Raw genomic sequence first — 19,505 nt, 5'->3', positions numbered from 1 at the left:
GTGGAACACGGGGAAGTAGGAAAGAATTAAGAATTGAAAATAAAATAAAATTGAATATTATAAATATTAAGCTTTAAAAAATAAATAGCATGATATTGGTCTCTAATACTACAAGGCATGAAGTCAACTGATGAAAGCAGCTTGCAGTGAATGAGTCATCTCCATCATACACTGCCTGCCTGTTTTCCCCTTAGAGTAGCAGGCAATTAAGTAATAAAAGAGTTCCAAAATTTTATTTTAAAGACAGTAAGAAAAACAAATGAAAATTTTTCTATCTCTGCTTACCAAGAGACTAAAAAGAATATATACAAGTTGGATGTCCTGAATCTCCTTCCAAACCATGTCATTGTTGTCCAGTGAAAGATGCCAGGGGATCATCTGGTTCCATTTCCTCTTCTGTAGGCTCTCCGGCTTCATACATGTGATTTTAGGGCCTTTTCCTCTCATCCAGCTTCATGATCTCCTCAGTTTTTCACGTTTCTTCTTTTATTCATACTCACCATCTTCTTGTGTTTCTTCTTTTTCTTCTTCTTCTCCTCTTTCTGTTTTTCTTGGTGAAATTCCATCAGAGTTTTTGGTCTGCTCATTTGCTCATGTCCCACAGCATCATCAAAAACACGTTCATCAAAAACTTCATCTGCATTAGCAATTTCTTTCCCAGCTTCCCCAATATAGTAGGAAAATTTGACAAAAGGATGCCTATCAACCTTCTTTCCAATAGGAACCCCAGATAGGTGTACGATTGCTGATCTTGACGTGTTGGATACTGAATAGCTATTGGATAGCTTGCTCTTGTCCTTTAATGATTGCTGAATGTCGAATATTCATAGCTTCTGTTTGAGCTAACAGTAACAGAAGGAAATGTATCCAAGTGTTCTTGACCTCCATACTTCTCTAGGATGCTTTGAAATATTTTTTGACTTTAAATGATTTATACAGCAACTCCAGTTTTTTGGATCTGCTTGGAGGTGTACTTCTGACCCTTCGTCATAAGCCTCTCAAGCAAACAACTATGTTTGTGCCATTGAAATTATATCTCCAGTGTATTAAAACTGTCTCCTGCATGACTAGCTTCATCAAGAGTGTTTCCTATGTTGGCATAGCTCGGTTTGGGATGATAGCAGGAAGAATCAGCATCTAAATTTTGCAAGTTATTTGGCAACGTCTTTATAAGTCCTGAGATTCTGGACTATAATTTGTCTTTTAGAGTCAAAATTCTGCCCAGGAATATCAATGTTATCTGAATACTTATCTTCATCCTCATTCTTCATTGGATGGTCTATTTCCACCTGAGAATTTGGTTCTTTTTCTCCTGACTAACATTTTGGGGAATTCACTTGTTTCATTAACTGTCCTGAGGCTAATAGTTCCTTTAGCTTCTGCGATTTCAGTGTGCAGTGAGCCACGCACATGCACACACACACACACACGCACACGCACACGCACACGCACACACACACACACGCACATGCGCACCCACACACGCACACATTTTAAACGTGTTCATATAATTAGAGTGAGGGAAGCTAGGTGGAAGGGTGGATAAAGCACCAGGCCTAGAGGCAGGAACACCTGAGTTCAAATTTGGCCTCAGACATTTATTAGCTATGTGACCCTAGGCAAGTCATTTAACCCTTTCTACCTCAGTTTCTTCACTTGTAAAATGAGCTAAAGAAAATGGCAAACCACTCCAGTATCTTTGCCAAGAAATCCCCAAAGGGGGTCATAAAGAGTCGGACATGATTGAAAATGAACAACAAAATAATTATAGTAACCAAACTTGTCCCCAAAGAAGTGATGGGATGTACACAGTTCTCTTTTTTAGAGGTGGGATTAAGGGTGGAGATAAAAACATATATTGTCAAATCTGGTTGATGTGTGGTTTGGTATTACTGAACTAATTTTTTTCTCTTTCTTTTCTATCCTGTGTTATGAGGGGTAATTCACTAGAAAGGGAAGGAGGCAAGATATATTTTTAAAAAGATCTACAAAGGATAACAATATAAAATTAAAATAAGTGAATAAATTATATGTAGATCTTTTCCATTTTTCTTCTGTTTGTTGTTCCCATTCCATTTTTATCCTTAAATGCCTTTAAGAATTACTTTGTTTAGTTGGATCTCTTGCCAAACTTACTTTCAACTGGTTTCTTCTTGCACTGCTTCTTTGTTTTATGAGTTGATACTGATCAAAATCATCCATCATCCTTATTTAAAATATTTTGTAAATTAGTTTATATTCAAAACTTGTATTGTCTTTGGCCACCACTTCCCTCTGTTTGTCAAGTAAGTCAAGTGTTCACTAAGGCACATTTTGTGCTTTTTTGGAAGTTGATTTACAGCAGTTAAATTTCTGTATAGATGATGATGTGTCAATGTCATTTCTACTGTCCATGACACATTTTTCATTACCTTGCTTAAAGATTTGGTTAGTTTAGAACTGTTTTGATTTTATGCCATATCTGGATTCAAGTCTTCCCTCTGACAAACACTGGCTATGTGATCTTGGGCAAGTCATAACCCCTCAGGGCTCTAGACAACTTTCTAAGATCATACGCTGCAAAGAAGTCGCCAACCTGCATGAGTAAAAGTAATTTCCTCACCTGGAAGTTCCTTACACCAATGATATCACAATTCCAGTCCCTATCACCATTCCTATCCTTTTCTCAATATTATTCTTTTTTCTAACTTTTTGCTAATTATGACATTATGATCTTTGCTCCAACAAGTCACTGGTCTACACACAGATATCTGATTTAGGATGATTCCCCCATCAACAAGTATTTTCCCATTAAAATATAATCAATTTTACTTTTTGTGATGCCACCTGATGCTCACTATGCCTAGTGTCTATTGATTCTCTTTCAAATAAAATGTTCAAGATACAATGATTTGAGGTTTCTGTATACTCTACATGTCTTTGTCCTCTCTTCATTCTTTATTCCTGACCCATATTTTACCATGTATTTATCCGATATCTACACCTATTTCCACCTTTGCACTGAAATGCGAGGTGGCACAGTAGACAGACTATTGGGTCTGGAGTCAGAAAGATCTGAGTTTAAATGTGGTTTCAAACACTAACATGTGACCATGCATAAAATCACTTAACTTTTGCTTGTCACAATTTCCTCAACTGCAAAGTGGCTATAATAACAGTACCTACCTCTTAGGATTGTTGTGTGGATAAAATGAGATATTTGTAAAGCACTTAGCACAGTGCCTGAGCACATAGTAGGTGCTATTAGCTATCATTATGATTATAATTTCCCTTCATTAATGAAATATTATATTGACTGCCACAGTGAATGCTCATTTAATTTGGAGGGTCTTATTGCATGCTTCATAGAACTGTTCCACCTCCTCATCCTATACAATTGATGTTGGCATTTAAGCTGCAATTATTTTCATGGTAGACATTTTGGAATTGCTTTTATGAACACTGTAGTACAAAGTGGCCAAATGTACCATGAAATAATATTTCTTGTTGCCTTTGGTCAAATGATAAAACTGACTTTGCCTTTTCTTTGCTTCTCCAAAAAGTACCTGAGAACCACCTTCCTTGATCTTCAACTTTTTTTTAAAATTTGTTTATGACAAGGTCAAGTTTGGTAAGATTCAGTTCTTCCCATAATATTGGTCACTGGACAAGGACCTCAAATTTGGAGAAACAATGACTAAGTCAACATTTACTGAAGGTTTAAAAATCATGAGATTCTTAGCACTCTCTTCCCCCTTTTCTATTATTTAACTACCATTTCAGCACTAGAGGAATTGGAAAAGACAAGATTAGGGGATGTTTTGCATTTTTTTATTGCTGTCATTTGACCACTGCTGATCATCCTCTCAGTCCTTAGACTGGTGCTCAGAAAGCAGATTGTGTCTGTTGCCAGGACTACACCCTCAAAGCCTTTCCAGCATGGTAGAGTTTGCCAGAGCTGATGCTTCACTAGCCTCGCCTTTGAGAAACCAGGACCCTTTATATCACAATTGAGCACTAAAGTAAGACTTTTTGTCTGAGAGAAGGCTGTGCTATTCGGGGCTGAACCTCATCCCACAGCAGCTAGTCAGGATTAGTAAAGCCAAATAGATTTCTGTAGAGCGTACTTAGTTTTCAGAGATGCTAAGCTCCATAGAAATCAAACAGAAAAGATTTCTAAAATTCAGAGTATAGCATGTTAAGGAAATTCCTCTCAAAAATGACATTTATACATGAAAATTAACTTTCTGTTCATAAATCAGGAATGATGGCATTGACCTTCATTAATTAATTATTAGAGGAAATCTTACTATCACCCCTTCACTGACACAGCAGAAACTGGAACCAAAAGTTGACTTATCTATTCAGTGATCTATGACTTCAGAAAAGAAACATAGAAACTGTGCCAATTTTAAGGTGCCACAAAGTGGCCAAGTAGGCTCATTTTAGTGTTGAAATTGGCATCAGTGGCCTGTAGTTTGAATTCTGGTTTAGGCAAGTCACTTAGTCTCTATGGACTTTTCCTCTTCTGCAAAATGAAGAGCTTGCAAAAAATAGATATCCTCCAAGAAACCATCCAGATTTTAGCTGCAAGGTCATTTCTTCTCATTCTTTAGCGTCTGAATAACTCAGTCAATTATCTGAAAATGGTCCCAGTCACCACTACATGAAGGCCTTTTAATATTTTATAGAGAAGCGACTATGAGATGTCAGTACTTTGCACTTAAATGGGTATTTTAGGGAAATACTTAAGACTTAGACGTTATTCATCCATTTCCAAAGGAGACCAATAACCTTATAGGGTGATATCCTGATTTGCACATGAACTGGAGTTAAGTCAGGCAGAGTTACACAAAGTCATCAGCTTTACTCTCTCTTCCAGAGTCATAGAAATCCAGTGGCAAGACACCAGTCAGGATGACTGAGGCTGGCTCAGGATGCGGTGGATGATCTTGGAGTCTTCCAGGTCTAACCAAGCTCTAGGTGCTCCACAGCATCAGCTTTCAGGCGCCTTCACGGCTGTTGGAGCAAACTGTTCTCATCAGCCCATTCCATCAGGGGCAGTCTTCACATACTTGGGGTAGGTAACCCCGAGGTCACCCATGGGTTGGATGCCTGTGGCTGGGATAATCCATAAGGAAAGATGGAAGCACAGGGGTGACCCCCTAAACTAGCCCCCCCCCCAATCTCCTGGAGTTCCTAATTGTGAAACAACATCTAAATTATTGCATTCAGCACGTGGCAAGCAGGAGGCAGAGAAAGAAGGAAGGGGGTCCATCCTGATCTGGAAACAAACATCCCCTAAAAAAAAAAAGGTTATTTAGGCAGCTTCGAGTCTTAGAGGACAGGGCTCCGGCCTTGGAGCGAGGATCATCTGCACCGGACACTTAGGACACTGGACAGCGGACACTGTGGGGTCCTGGCAAGTCACTTCACGCCCGTGACTCAGTTTCCTCATTTTTAAAAGGAGATGGGTCTCGATGCCCTTTAAGGGCCCTTCCAACTCTGAATCTAGGCTCTTACAAAAGGAATAAAGGCCTGACACCAAGGGGGAGAGAAGGGGGGAGGGGAAGGGGGCTCTCTCCCGGCCTCCGCAGGCCCAGGAAGCTCAGAGAGCCCTGGATCTGCCCGGGATAGGGTCCGAGGTAGGCCCTTTCAGGGACCAAGGTCCCTTTATGGTCCTCGGTTTCCCCATCTGTCAAATTAAAGAATCAAACGCCTAAGGAGTCTTTAGACTCCGGCACCCCGATTGTTCCCGCCCGCTTTTGGCGTTCTCAAGATGGCGGCGCCCAGTGGCGTGGTGCAGGCCGGGAGCGGAAGTAAGAGCGGAAGCGGAAGGAGGGCGGCTGCGTGAGGCGGCGGAAAGGGCGGAGTCGGTGCCGGGAGTTTGCTGAGGGAGTCGCATCGGCTGCCGACTTTCGCCGGGAGACGGGCTTGGCGGGCTGCAGCGATGCCGGAACTGGCGGTGCAGAAGGTCGTGGTTCACCCCCTGGTGCTCCTCAGTGTGGTGGATCACTTCAACCGGTGAGCGCGGCCCGGCCGGCGGGCGGACGGACGGAAGGCTGAGGCCTAGGCCGGCGGCGGCGGCGGAGGCTGAGTCACTGGGAGCGGCGGGGAGGCCTCGGCTCCCGGGCTCCTCCGCCCCGGGCTTCCTGCCCTGGGCCGCAGGCCCGGAGCCTCTGCACCTACCTCACCGGGTCATTGATGTCTGTGTGTCTGTGTGTCTGTGTGTGTGTAGATAGCTGGCTGGAGTCAGGAAGATTTGGCTAAAGGTCTGACCTCGGACACTGACGAACATTGTCACGTCTCCTCCGTCTGCCTCAGTTTCCTCCACTGTAAAATAAGAGTGATAACACTGTCTACTTCCCAGGGTTATTATTTGGATTAAACATGATGATAATTGTAAAGGGCTTTGTAAAACTGAATTGCTGGAGGTACATAAACCCATGATGCCTGCGGAGTATATGCAAAATGCTTTGCAAGCAGAAAAGCGTCATGTAATTGAAGTTACGGCCTCGGGGTGAAAGGAGTTTTGGAGCTCATTCAGACAAACGTTTTCGTTTTCCAGGTGGAGAAACTGAGGCCCGGAGAGAAGCAGAGGGTTTTTTCCACAGTCGAGGGCCTGAATTTCTGACTCTGTCACAAGGATGTTTCTATCAAAAAATATATTTATGCATGAAAATTAACTCCCTGTGCATAAATCAGGATGATGGCATTGTTCTTACCGTGAATACATCAAATGCTAAGCTGCAGCATTTTCCCAGGAGGCTGGAGGTGAAATGAAATGCTGCCGGCCTGGCCTGGCCCTTCCCTGGTCTCTGCTTCTTAGGAAGAAAGTAAAGTCAGGTTATTATCAAGTCAGCACTGAGTTTATTGATCTCCTATATGAGCACCTTGTCCAGAACTGGGGCAGGTTCAAAGTGTAGCTAAAGTGTCTGTCCCTACCCCCAGTCTGGTGAGGGGAATCAGACTCCCAAAACTGAATAGCGGTATTAAAAGCGTTGGGTGAGATTTAAAGAATTAAGGCATCTTTCTCCAACCACGTTTGCTTCTGACAGCTGTACTGAAAACCCTGTACCAGCTCCCAGGCAGGAGTTGGCTTTTAGAACAGAATTATGGTGGGGGAGGGAGTAAATCTCAGTCTGTGTCCCTCCCATCCCTCTCCCATTCTGTGTGTGTGTGTGTGTGTGTGTATGTGTATGTGTGTGTGTATACACACACATATATATACATGTTCATATATAGTATATATATGCTGTATATGTATATATAAAATACATACACACATGTCTGTGTTGCTTGGATCCAGTTTATTGCCGGTGTAAAATTCAGGTAGAATGCAGGGTCTGCAGAGTGATTAGTTTGTAAGAATGAGACCAGTTTGGAGTTGTTGATGTAGATTGTAGAAGAAGAAAGGTGGAGAAATGTTCAGCAAAATAATCTTGCTGGTACTTGCTTTGGGATTTGTATTCTTCCAACTTCCGCTTATGTTTTTACTGCCCAGACTATCACATTTAAGTCTGTTTTCATATTTTCAAATATAAATAAACATTTGTTGGACGTTGAGATTGTTCCAGGAAGGTGGGATCTGCTTCTATTTGCACTTGACTTCTTACAACATAGAGTACACCCTAACAACCAAAATCAAGCACACAAACGAAACAAAACAAAAACCTGTGTGGTGAGTTGAGAATGCCACTTATTGTATAATGTGTATGCTTTTTTCTTATGGATTAAAAACTGCTCCAAGGGCATTCTTTAACTTCTGGGGGTTTTTGTGGAAGAATTATCACTCGTGTATATTTGAAGAGTTGACTTATATGGAGTGTATACTGTGCTCATTTTAACAGGTGTGGAAACTCAGTGTTAAACAAGTAAAGTAACTTGTCTTAAGATAAACGAACAAAATCAGTAAGATCCTATAGTCAAGAGTCCTAAAGTTTGGTTGATCCCATATTTCTCTAGCTTTTTCTGGCCTAAAATAAATATCATTAGTAGCTTATTAAAAGAAAAATTGGGACAGTATGGCCACTGGAGTTTTGTCCATCATCACCTTCCCTGTTGTTTGATTAATAGTGGTATGATATGATATAGCAGAGCACTGGACATGTCAGGAGGGCCCAGACTTTGAGCAGTTAACTTCTCTAAATTTAGTTTCCTATGTAGATAATGATCATTGTACCTGCATACTTCACAGCTTGGCTTTAAGATCAGATGAGATAATGTATGCAAAGTGCTTTGTAACCTTAAAACTACTGTACGTCAATATCAGCTACCATGATGGCAAGATGAACCATTCTACCTGTGTGCCTTAAGATTCTTGTCTGTAAAATGAGCTTGCCACCACCAATGCAACGCCCTGTGTCTCCTAGGTAAGATCCAATACAAATTGGATGCTGCCTATGAGTAAAAATATTTGGAACACATTCTATACAAAGTAGAAATTCTAAATGGGGATGGGAATATGTAAGTTGATCATTTTCCCCTTTCCTCTTTTCCTGCCCAGATAGAGTCACCAGGTTCTCTCTGGTAACTGCATGCTTCAGCTAGCAAGGAAGCTGTTATAATAATAGCTAACATTGTGCAGCGCCTTCTACATGACAGGAACTGTTAAGTACTTTTCCAGTTATTATCTCATTTGATCATAACACCCCTGGGAGGCAGGTGCTTGTATGATCCCCATGTTATGGACGAGGAAACTAAGGCAGATGGAGGTACAGTGCTTTGCCTTGGGACCACAATAAATGTCTGAAACCAGATTTGGTCTCAGTTCTTCTGTCTCTAAGCTCAGCCTTCTTATCCATTTTGCCAATTAACTGTCTTGATCGTTGAATGTAAGTATTCAAATCAGGGGCTCTTAATTTCAGGTTTGTGAAATTGGAAGAGAAAAAAATTATTTTCACTAAAACTAACTGAAATTTAACATTTTCTTCAATTACGAATGTAGGCAAAAAACATTATTTGGAGAAGGGGTCCATAGATTTTACCAAACCACCAAAAGCATCCATGGTACAAAAAGAAGTTGAGAAATCCTGGTGTGGCCCTTGGGTACATTCAAGGTACATAGCATTATTAGGTCCAGTTGACCTTACAAGCGTAGGTGAGATTCCCTTAGAAGAGCATAGCATATCAGGATTCACTTAGCATCTGTGAAACCAAGCCAGAACTATGCAGAGAAGTGCCTGGCTTTCATAATAACATTGACTTAACTTTGAAAAGATTTGGGGTTGTGAACTGCTCTAACCATTCTGGATTTCATTTTGGAATTATTCAACAAAAGTGACTAAATTGTCCGTACCTTTTGACCCAGCAAAACAGTTTCTAGGATTATACTCCAAGGAAGGCAAAAGCAAGTACAGTCTGGTATATGCCAACACATTCGTGGCAGTTTTTACAGTAGCAGAAAACAAAGTGAATGCCCATCATTTGGAGAGTGGCTGGATAAACTTTGGATTATAAATCTAATAGGATGTTGTTGTATAGTGAGAATGAGGGTATGAGGAAATCAGAATTACAGAAATAGGGTTCTAGGTTTAGGGCTGGCCTGGAGCTTAGAGACCAAGTCCAACCCCCTCATTTTATAGATGAGGAAACTGAGGCACAGAGATTCAGTGATTTGCCCAGGGTTCTAGTGCTAATAAATATTTGAGGCAGAATTTGAACTCAAGGCTTCATGGTGTTTATAAACTAACTCAGGGTGAAACAAGCAGAACCAAGGAACGATACTGTAAATAAAGGAAGCCAGACTGAAAACCAGTAATAGTCCCAGAAAATGAAACTAAATATACTTCTTTCCTTTCATCGGAGAAACAAGAGACGACTACGAGGCATAATGTTGTATGAATTGTTAGACATGATTTGGTTTCGGTGGAGGAGGTATTTCTAGAAATAGCATTAAAAACAAAAGGCGGTAAGACTTTAGGAGAGAAAAAAGTTTGAGAAAATAGTGGATACAGAGCTTGGAGAAACTTGGAAGGAAAAAAATTAAATACAATAATTTTAAAATTTATTTTCCAAACTCTGGTCAAGTGACATTTGAAAGCCTTATAGTTAAGAAGCAGACCTATTTACTAAATTTAAAATTTTTCTCCATCAACAACAGTGAAGCTAACCACATTTGGACTGTAATATCACAGTCTTGATATCAGATGGTGCATAAAACCTGCTCACTAAAGGTGCTAAATAAATGATGCAAAATACTGTACAGCCATCACAGAGTCCAAGTGGAAGGAGGGATTTCCTATTGAGAATATGGTCAAGTTCTCCAGATACCCTTGTTTGCTGATAACATTGCTGTAAGTCCCAGAATATTGAATAGCCTCCTGAAGGAGACCAGTACTCATTCCAGAGCATTTAACCTTTAGGGGATGAAGAGTAGTTGTTCAGACTGATAATCATTTAGAGAGCTGGCTCAGTTGGTCTATCAGTACGTTTATCTTGCACAGACACTGCAGCTAGTCAGTGAACTGGACCGATAATTGAATAATAAGAAGAGAGTAGATTGGCTTGAATTTGGGAATTGTTATCGTGGTTTTAATGAACTTGGGCTTTTTTCCCTGAAACAGAAATCCTTTTTTAAAATACCAGTATTCTTCCCATGCTACAATATGGCTTCAGATCATGGAATGCCAGTCTTCATATAATTAAAACTGTGAGTTACCCACAGAGCAATGGATAGATTCATAATAGGTGTGAATAGATTGTAGTATATTACCAGGAAAGAATTATGTAATATGTAAATTATGTAAAAGACTTCAAAGAGATTGTTCAGCCAGGGAAAAAGGTAGGCCAATTAAATTATGAGAGTGAGGATTAACAGATGGACAGCCAGTGTGCTTCATTCATGCCCACATGATGTCAAAATCTATAGTAAGAGCTGTTCACCTGGGGTTGTTGGATAGATTTCGGGGTGAGGGGATCTGTGAAGTTGGATGGTAAAAAATTATATCTTTATTTTCATTAATCTAACATTTCCTGGAGGCAACAAACTGCTGCAATAATATTTGGTTTCATTGTATTTCCAAAGGAGTGTATGACACAAAGATTTAGTGTCTCTCATTGCGAGAAAGGTCCCCATCACATTGTGTAAACCTCCTTTCAAGAATTTATAAAAAGACATAATGAAGAGTTGCACAGATTGGGTTGGAGTGGATGAGTTTCATGCCATCAGAAGAAATGTCTCCACAGATCCCTCAAAATGCCAGTATTCCTGAAGGATTTCTAACTTTTTAGTGGAAAATAGTTCATAATAAAAAAAAAAAAACCTCAAAATGTGTCCATATCCTTTTCATTTGGTAATGGCTGCCAAGAAGACTGATCCATTTGTAGCTCTGCAATCAGTATTTTTTTAATGTTTTTGTTGACCTTTTTTTTTTTTTACATTACCGTAATTTGCCCCAGTAATCCTCTCCCTGAGAGCCTCTCCCATATGATAACAAGTAATATTTTTTAACATAAAAAGAATGGGGGGGGCCAACATAACTCATCCATGTATCCAGAAACACCTGAAAATATGTATACGGTACCATATTCCTGGACCTCTGACCTCTGGAAAGGAAGGTCTTCTCATACCTGTCTTTGAAACCATGCTTCTTCTTTGTCATTTTACAACATTGACTTTTGATTGGGAGATGGGGGGGAGTTCCATTTACATTGGGATGGTCTATGTATGTTGTTTTCCGAGCTCTTCACTCTACATCATTTCATGTAGAGCTCATATCTTGCTTCTCTGTATTCATCATATTGGTTATTTCTGATAGCGCAGTAATGTTACATTACAGTCACGCACCACCATTTTTTTTTTTTTGGCCATTCCCCAGTCATTGGTGGCACAATGTTGTTTGTTTCCAATTCTTTGCCATCACAGAAAGTATTCCTATAAATATTTTAGTGTATATGGGGAATTTCTTCTTACCAGTGTTGCCCTTGGGGTATGAGCCTAGTTTTGAACATTTTAGTCTTTCATTTGCTTAATTCCAAGTTGCTTTCCAGAGTGATTGTACTGATTCACATCTCTGTCAGCAAAGCCCTAGTGTTCGTATCTTCCTACAGTCCCGCCAATATTTACTATTATTGTCTTTTGTCATCTCTGCTAATCTGCAGGGTATGAAGTGAAAGCTTGGGGTTGTTTTGTGATGAGTATTTTTATGAGGCTCTAAATGATACCTGAAGGATTCATGTGTTTGTGTATTTATTATCCAAACTGATTGCCTTCTATTTTCTCTTTTAGAATAGGAAAAGTTGGAAATCAGAAACGTGTTGTTGGTGTGCTCTTGGGGTCATGGCAGAAAAAAGTACTTGATGTATCCAACAGTTTTGCAGGTAACAGATAATAGTATATCTTCCCGGCCAAAGATTAGACCAAGGGTGGGAAAACTTGTGGCATTGAGGCCACATGTGACCCTCAAGGGCGGCCCTTTGACTGAACCCAAACTTCACAGAACAAATCCCCTTAATAAAAAGATTTCTTCTGTGAGGTTTGGATTCAGTCAGAGGGCCACCCTTGAGGACCTAGAGGGTCACATGTGGCCTCAAGGCTGCAGAATCCCCATCCCTGGGTTAGACTCATTGTCAGACTTTCCACCTTTAAAGTTTTTATTTTTCTTGTTAACCATTTCTCAAACACTCTAGACATTTAACTAGTTTGGAATAACTAAAGTTGTTCACACAAATAGACATTATTGTTTATTTTTAATATTGATTCTAGTCAGCAAATCGAGATGATATCTTTACTGATTCTAACATCAGTATAGATTATTAGGTGATAAGGTTGGGGACCATTTGTTTTTATATATTTCTACACTTTTCATTCACCAACATAATAAACCAAATCTTGATTTTCCCTTTAGTCCCTTTTGATGAAGATGACAAAGATGACTCAGTCTGGTTTCTTGATCACGACTATTTGGAAAATATGTATGGAATGTTTAAGAAGGTTAATGGTATGTATTTTATTAGAGGAACCTGTAACATTTTATAAGTTATGCATAATCACAGTCATAAAGATGTAGCTCTATATAAATCCGAGTTAGTATCTGATCCAGCACCCTAGTTTTACGTATTAAGAAAACAGACCTTCAGAGGTTAAATGAATTGACCATAATCACATTTTAGAAGGGGCAAAACCAAGACTCTTAACTCCTAATTCAGGGCTCTTTCCATCATAGTATATGATATTACAATCTATAACCAGAAATGTGTTTTAGGAAAATTATTTTGACAGCAGACAGAATATTTTCCTTCAGATGCCTAGATTTTATCTTTCATTTAAATATTACCTTGAATTCTCTAGTTTTTCTGTTTATGTTTGTCTTGCTTCAAATTAGATTCTTAACTCTTAGAGAAACTATACTGTCCTTTAGAAGGGAAAGTCAATAGAGTGAACTTAAATTAAGCATCCCTTTAAAGTTCATATTTTTTTTTAGAAATATAAACAAAATCTGTTGCTAATTTTATATTGTAGAAGATAAATACTATATACTCAGTCATAGTAATGAAGATATATATTAATAATATCGATTATGTACAAAATCAATCTATAAAAATTTAAAATTCACCATACTTGTTGCCTGTCTTTTTTGTTTCCCACATTACTCACTATAGAGTAGATGCTTAATAGTTACTTGTTGACACTTCTTTCACTTTCCCCTCTTGGTAGAGTTGGAAAACTACAGGTATCGAATGTTGCATACTCCATCATACCCAAATCCATTAGAGGTAGATGCCTGGGAGCTTTAGAAGTTCAGAAGAAAAGACATAAATCCTTCCAAACAATTTGGATTTCTTCCCTTAGTGAGTGACCTTTTCGAAATTACTCTTACTAGAATTCTTTTTTTTTCTTCCCAGCTAGAGAAAGAATAGTTGGTTGGTACCATACAGGCCCAAAGCTACACAAGAATGACATTGCCATCAATGAACTCATGAAAAGATACTGTCCTAACTCAGTAAGTGCTCTGCAAATAACAACCCCAGACGAAGTTGTCATAGAAGATGCTAATATGGGATTACATTAAATTATTTAAGCTCAAAGAGATGTACCTCCATTTATTTCATGACAAGTAGCTTATTTCTTAATGATGTTGAAAATGTAGATCCTGTTTTGTAACGTGGACTTTGGCTCATTGCTGACAAAATAACCCTGTGATACAACCTGAAGACCCGTGGCTAGAATCCAAAACTTGTCTTGTGCATTCTCTTCTCTGCTATGCCTGTGATGGTGTGCTAAAGTGTGTTCTCCTCTAGGTATTGGTGATTATTGATGTGAAGCCAAAGGACCTCGGGCTGCCCACAGAAGCATATATTTCCGTTGAAGAAGTTCATGATGTGAGTCATTTCAACATTTTTGGTTTTTAAAAATATTTTTTATGCTTTTCATCTGCTACAAGAGCGCATGGCTTTGGGTTCTGTTTGGTACGTAATATTTTCAAGACAGAAACTTCTATTGTATGAAAGGAAAAAAACGTTTCTGCTAATACTTTAGTTTTAAAAGGCTCTTCTTTTGAGTTTTAATTCTTTGAGACTGTTAGAATTGGAAAAGACATTAAAGAGTATCTAGTCCATTCCTGTCTTTTTGCAGACAAGGAAGCAGAGCCCTAGAGAGTCAGGTGAAAAGTTAGTAACCAAACTGGACCCAGGTCCTAAGGAGTATGCACTCCTTCCTCCCCCTCCCTGAGTTTACGGCCCAGTGAGCATCTTGGTGGTTTTGGTCCCAGCAGCTGTTTTCAAATATTAGGCTTGTCTGTCCATCTAATAGATCAGTCTTGTAAAGGGCTGGCTGTCAGGATACCCAGAGGGAATTTTTAACATGTGAGTTCTCATCCCTGCCTTGTGCTCTGCCACCCAGTGCCTCTCAGAAGAGTTGGAGACTGGCTAAAGAATTGTTGCAGAACTTACCTGACAGTGGCTCCTGACCTCCGTGTGGATCCTTATCATTACAGTCACAGGAGTGATGCAGGGATGGGGAGGAACCAAGCCAAGGCCTGGTGGTTTTGTTTTATTTCCAGGGCTTTTTCTGAGCTACCAGGAAAAGTTAAATTTAAACTATTTCAACTCTATGAGTGTTCTCTAAACATATAAGTATGTGTATGGGTAGCTAGGCAGGCGGTAGCTACAGGTTTGCTTAAATGTCTGTGTGGATCTGGCCTGTCAGTAGCTGGCATAGATTGCAGCCCATTTGTTACCTCTCCCGGTGTGATTCTTGCCCTTGTCTTACTTGTCTATTCTCAATAAAAGAGCCATCCAGAGCCTGGGTGCATTTCCTGTGGATTATAATGTCATGACAGGCCTCCTCTCTTCCAGGATGGAACTCCAACCTCGAAGACATTTGAGCACGTGACCAGTGAAATTGGAGCAGAGGAAGCAGAAGAAGTGGGAGTAGAGCACCTTCTCCGGTGAGACACCGTGGGGCAGAGCAAGGCTGTGACTGTGAGAGAGGCACAGGCCAAGCACTGAAAGGGAGGCACCTTGAGAGTCATCTGGCCCAAGCCCATGCTTTCCAGAGGGGAGACTGAGGCTTGGGGTGAAGGGTCCTACTTTGTACCATTTGCCTAAAACACAGGGTAGCCGTGTTTCTGCATGCACTTTTCTTTTCCTAGGAGTCATGTCTTTTGTTTCCCAACAGGTCTGATTTGAATACTTCATGTTTGTCTGGCTCTTCTGTTTGAAAAGCTACAATTATTGATTCAATTTTGATTCTCTTTTGTAACTAAGCTTCAGCATCCCATTGATGCAGCACTTTTTAGAAGTGAGAGACATGAGTTAAGGAATTGGACTTGTCTATGATCATATAATTCATAGAATCTTTGGGTAACAGTTAACTTTTATCCATATTATGTTTAACTTTGAAAAAAACTTTGAAAAAAAAAAAACTTAACAGCAAGTGTTACCATGATCCTAGGATGTAGGGCTGAAAGGGACCTTAGAAATAAATTATCTAGTTCAGTCTCTTTACAAATGAGGAAACTGAGGTGTAAGGAGGTTAAGAGACTTGCCAAGGTAACACAGATAATAAGTAGCAGAGCCAGGGCCCAAACCCGAGCATTGGTCTTCAACTCCCATAACTCTTCATGACTTGGTTTCTAGTTGTCCATGACTAGTGTTACTGTCATTAAGTAAGGCTTTTCACATTTCATTATTGATCGCCCTGCTAAAATACCCCTTTTCCAATATGGTCCTTGAAGATTTGGAGGATGTATGATCTCCTTGATTTAACCCCATCCTCATCCTGCTGCTACTTAGTAGGATATTAGGGGCCAAGCTGTTGAGGAGCTTCTCTGCCTTGAGCTACCTGAGTATTGGGGGTTGATTTTAATTTTAAAAAATAAATACTGTTAGTAAACATTTTTATTGATACCCTTTATTTTTTGATGTCTGGATTTCCTCCTGTAACCCTCATTCTTCTTCCCAGAGACCTATCCCTTTTAACAGAAAAAATTAATTTTCTCTTGTTCTTTGAATTCCTTTAGGAAGGTTGAACTTTTTTCCTCTTTGAAATAATGAATTTGGATCATATGATCTTTGAAGTCACTCCAGGTCAAAAACCTGCAGTCCTATAAGCTCATCACTATGAAACATAAGTCTAATAGTTAATATTGCTCCAAATCCTTAAATTACCTGATAGTTTAGATACAAAATTCTTTGTTTCACTTTACTTCCTTTCTCTGGGAAAGCTGGGTGTTTGAGCCCCATTGGAAGGAAGATTACCTAACATAATTTCCCATCCTATTCTGAACCATTGCAGAGACATCAAAGACACCACAGTGGGCACCCTTTCTCAGCGTATCACCAATCAGGTCCATGGCTTAAAGGGACTGAACTCCAAGCTTCTGGACATCAGAGGCTACTTGGAGAAAGTGGCAATGGGCAAGTTGCCCATCAACCACCAGATAATCTACCAGCTGCAGGATGTCTTCAATCTGTTACCTGATGTCAACCTGCAAGAATTTGTTAAGGCATTTTACCTGAAGACCAATGACCAAATGGTGGTGGTGTACCTGGCCTCACTGATCCGCTCAGTGGTTGCCTTGCACAACCTCATCAATAACAAGATTGCCAACCGAGATGCCGAGAAGAAAGAAGGGCAGGAAAAGGAGGAGAGCAAAAAGGAGAGGAAAGACGATAAAGAGAAAGACAAGGAAAAGGGTGATGCCAAAAAAGAAGAAAAAAAGGAGAAAAAATAAAACTTGGTGTGTTTTTTTGGAAATTAAAGTATTGCAGGCTAAATGAGTATGCTGCTAGAGGGTTCTTTTCACTGTCAAGTGCTTGTTATAATGTTGTTTTGATAGTCTTCTGCCTTATCTCAGACAGGGAAGGTCCTTGCTGTGGGATCATTCAAGTAAATAGGAGGTAAAGGGGACCGAGTTCACCCAAAGTGGCAGCTATAACACAGCCATGTGTTACTGGGGTTTTATGGTCTGGGCCTCAAGCACTGTGTGGAAAGCAAGGAGGAGCAAAGATATAGTGTAGCTTACTTTCTTTATTCCCCATTAAAACCATGTTTTGAAAAAACATTGTCTGTCCTCTTCTCATCCTTTAGACCATTTGGGTCTGTCCCCAGCAGTGCATAAAACTTCTAGACTGTGCATAAATGCATGCACACTGTGTTTTATCTGCCTGCATTTTGTTTCTCCTGAACTCTTGGTAAAGGATCCCACACCAAGGGACTTCGCTTTCTGAGCCTGAGATTGCCTCAGCAACCTCAGGGTTTGAGATTCAGCTCCATATATTGTTTACCTTTGAAGAGATAATTAAATGGTTTGGTTTGTAAATTTGTGTTCGTAATTTTTGACTCTCAACTGAAGGTCTTAAAAGCTGCAGAGCCAAACCTGAAACTCCCTTTACAGAAATCATTACATATGACCCTTGAAAGGTATAGATCTCAACCCATTAAATACACCTGAGATAAGTAGGCAGTTTGGTGTAGAAAAGATTATACTGAACCTAAAGAGATACCTTACCTAGTCCCAACTCTGCTCCCAACTTTATGTGCCTAGGGCCTAGGCCCTCACCCTCACTAGGCCTATGTCACCATCCATAAAATGAAGGATTTAGGGTCATTTAAAACCCTTTTATCTCAAGAAAGTCAAATCAGGAAGGAAAAAGCAGGTATTTGTAATCGCAGTTCTCACTGTCATTAACACGATTCAAGTCCTGATATGCAAACCTGAATAAGCAATTTCTAGCAGTTGCCTTGATCTTATTACCACTGGACCAAGTAAATTAACTTGGTGTCTGCTTCTTGGGCAGGATTTGAGCCCCATTACTAAACGGGTATGTAGCTGAAACAATAAATATGAAGTGAAAGTTACTAGTGAGTGTGGTGCCAGGCTAGTCAATACTAAGGTCCCTTCCACCTCTAACATCTGGCTGTTTTTCATGTAATGGCATTACTGGAATACTGACTGTGTCAATTACACCTTTCCTTCAGAATCATGGGAAAGGATAATGGTTCTGACAATAAGGAATGGGTCACTGGTGCTTCCCAAAATGGGAAGGTGGAGTACTTTGAATAAAAAACGCCAACCACTAGTGCCTACTTGGGTAAATTCAGTGAACTAGCTCAGATAGTAGTTGATAATGTGTAAGGTACATGAGTTTCTGCCCTAAAGTTGATTACAGTTTTGGAAGGACATTAAGCAGAGAATCTTATCTATCACTTGATTGGCATTTATTAATACCAGCAGAGTGCCAGTTGTGCTAATCTTTGGAATTTAAGAAAAGAATGCAACATGGAAAAAACAGACCCTGCTCTCAAGTAGCTAACAGTATGAGGGAGACAGCATGCAAACATGTATAAGCAAGATGTATACAGAATGACTTTAATCTCAGAAGGAAGGTTTAAAATTAAGAACTCGGAAAGGTTTTCCAGGCCTGGGGGACAGCTAGGGAAAGTCCTTGGAGCTGGGATATGAAGGGTCACATTTGAAGAACCACACTAGACCATAGAGAACATGGAGGAAAGTAGGGTGTGAGAAAACTGAAAAGAAGAAGGGGCCAGATTATAAAGGGCTTTGAAGGCCAAATAGGATTTTATATCTGATCCTGGAGGTAATAGGAGCTGTTTGAGTTTATTGAATAGGGGAGTGATATGTTCAGTCCTATTAGGTTTTAGGAAGATCATTTTGACAGCTATAAGATTGGGTTTGGGAAAGATGGTAACAGGAAGACCACGCAGAAAGCTGTTGTAGCAGTCCAGGTGTGAAATGATAGTGCCTGCACCAAGGAGTGTCAGGAGAGAAGGGGAGTATGTTCAAGAAACGTTAGGAAGGTAGAAGGAATGAGTTGGCAACAACTGGATAGGAGAGGTGTGGGTATGGATGGAGAATGACACATTTTGAGTTTGGGTGACTGGGAAAGTGGTGGAACCCTCAGCAGTAATGGAAACGCTAGGAAGAGGAAGACATCAGAAGGAAAGCAAATGGGAACAATTTTGGACAAGTTGAGTTTTGTCTATGGGACATCCAGTTCCAGATATCTGAATACCAACAGATTACGCAAAATGAGGTTGGGTGAGGTTAGTGCTGGACAAG

At 40.0% G+C, this 19,505-nt stretch overlaps 1 protein-coding gene and 1 pseudogene across 1 annotated transcript; one reads left to right on the top strand and one right to left on the bottom strand.

Annotated features, from left to right (window-relative positions):
- Nucleotides 1-276: 276 nt before the first annotated feature.
- LOC140521439 (pre-mRNA-splicing factor SLU7 pseudogene) lies at nt 277-1,511 on the bottom strand (annotated as a pseudogene).
- Nucleotides 1,512-5,293: 3,782 nt separating this feature from the next.
- PSMD7 (proteasome 26S subunit, non-ATPase 7) lies at nt 5,294-17,744 on the top strand. The gene is made up of 7 exons (XM_072636466.1): nt 5,294-6,003; nt 12,209-12,300; nt 12,828-12,920; nt 13,825-13,922; nt 14,221-14,301; nt 15,277-15,368; nt 16,718-17,744. The coding sequence occupies exons 1-7, from the start codon at nt 5,930-5,932 to the stop codon at nt 17,154-17,156; spliced, it is 969 nt and encodes a 322-aa protein (XP_072492567.1). The 5' UTR covers nt 5,294-5,929; the 3' UTR covers nt 17,157-17,744.
- The last annotated feature ends 1,761 nt before the right edge of the window (nt 17,745-19,505 follow it).

This window comes from Notamacropus eugenii, chromosome 1 (assembly GCF_028372415.1).
Source record: "Notamacropus eugenii isolate mMacEug1 chromosome 1, mMacEug1.pri_v2, whole genome shotgun sequence".
NCBI lineage: Eukaryota > Metazoa > Chordata > Mammalia > Diprotodontia > Macropodidae > Notamacropus > Notamacropus eugenii.
This window is presented reverse-complemented; position numbering and strand designations above follow the sequence as displayed.

Bases quoted from the DNA above. Each gene is read 5' to 3' on its own strand.
- PSMD7 (XM_072636466.1), top strand. From the start codon at position 5,930: ATGCCGGAACTGGCGGTGCAGAAGGTCGTGGTTCACCCCCTGGTGCTC. The intron at 14,302-15,276 runs GTGAGTCATTTC...CCTCTCTTCCAG, and splicing joins CCGTTGAAGAAGTTCATGAT to GATGGAACTCCAACCTCGAA. The intron at 15,369-16,717 runs GTGAGACACCGT...GAACCATTGCAG, and splicing joins GGAGTAGAGCACCTTCTCCG to AGACATCAAAGACACCACAG.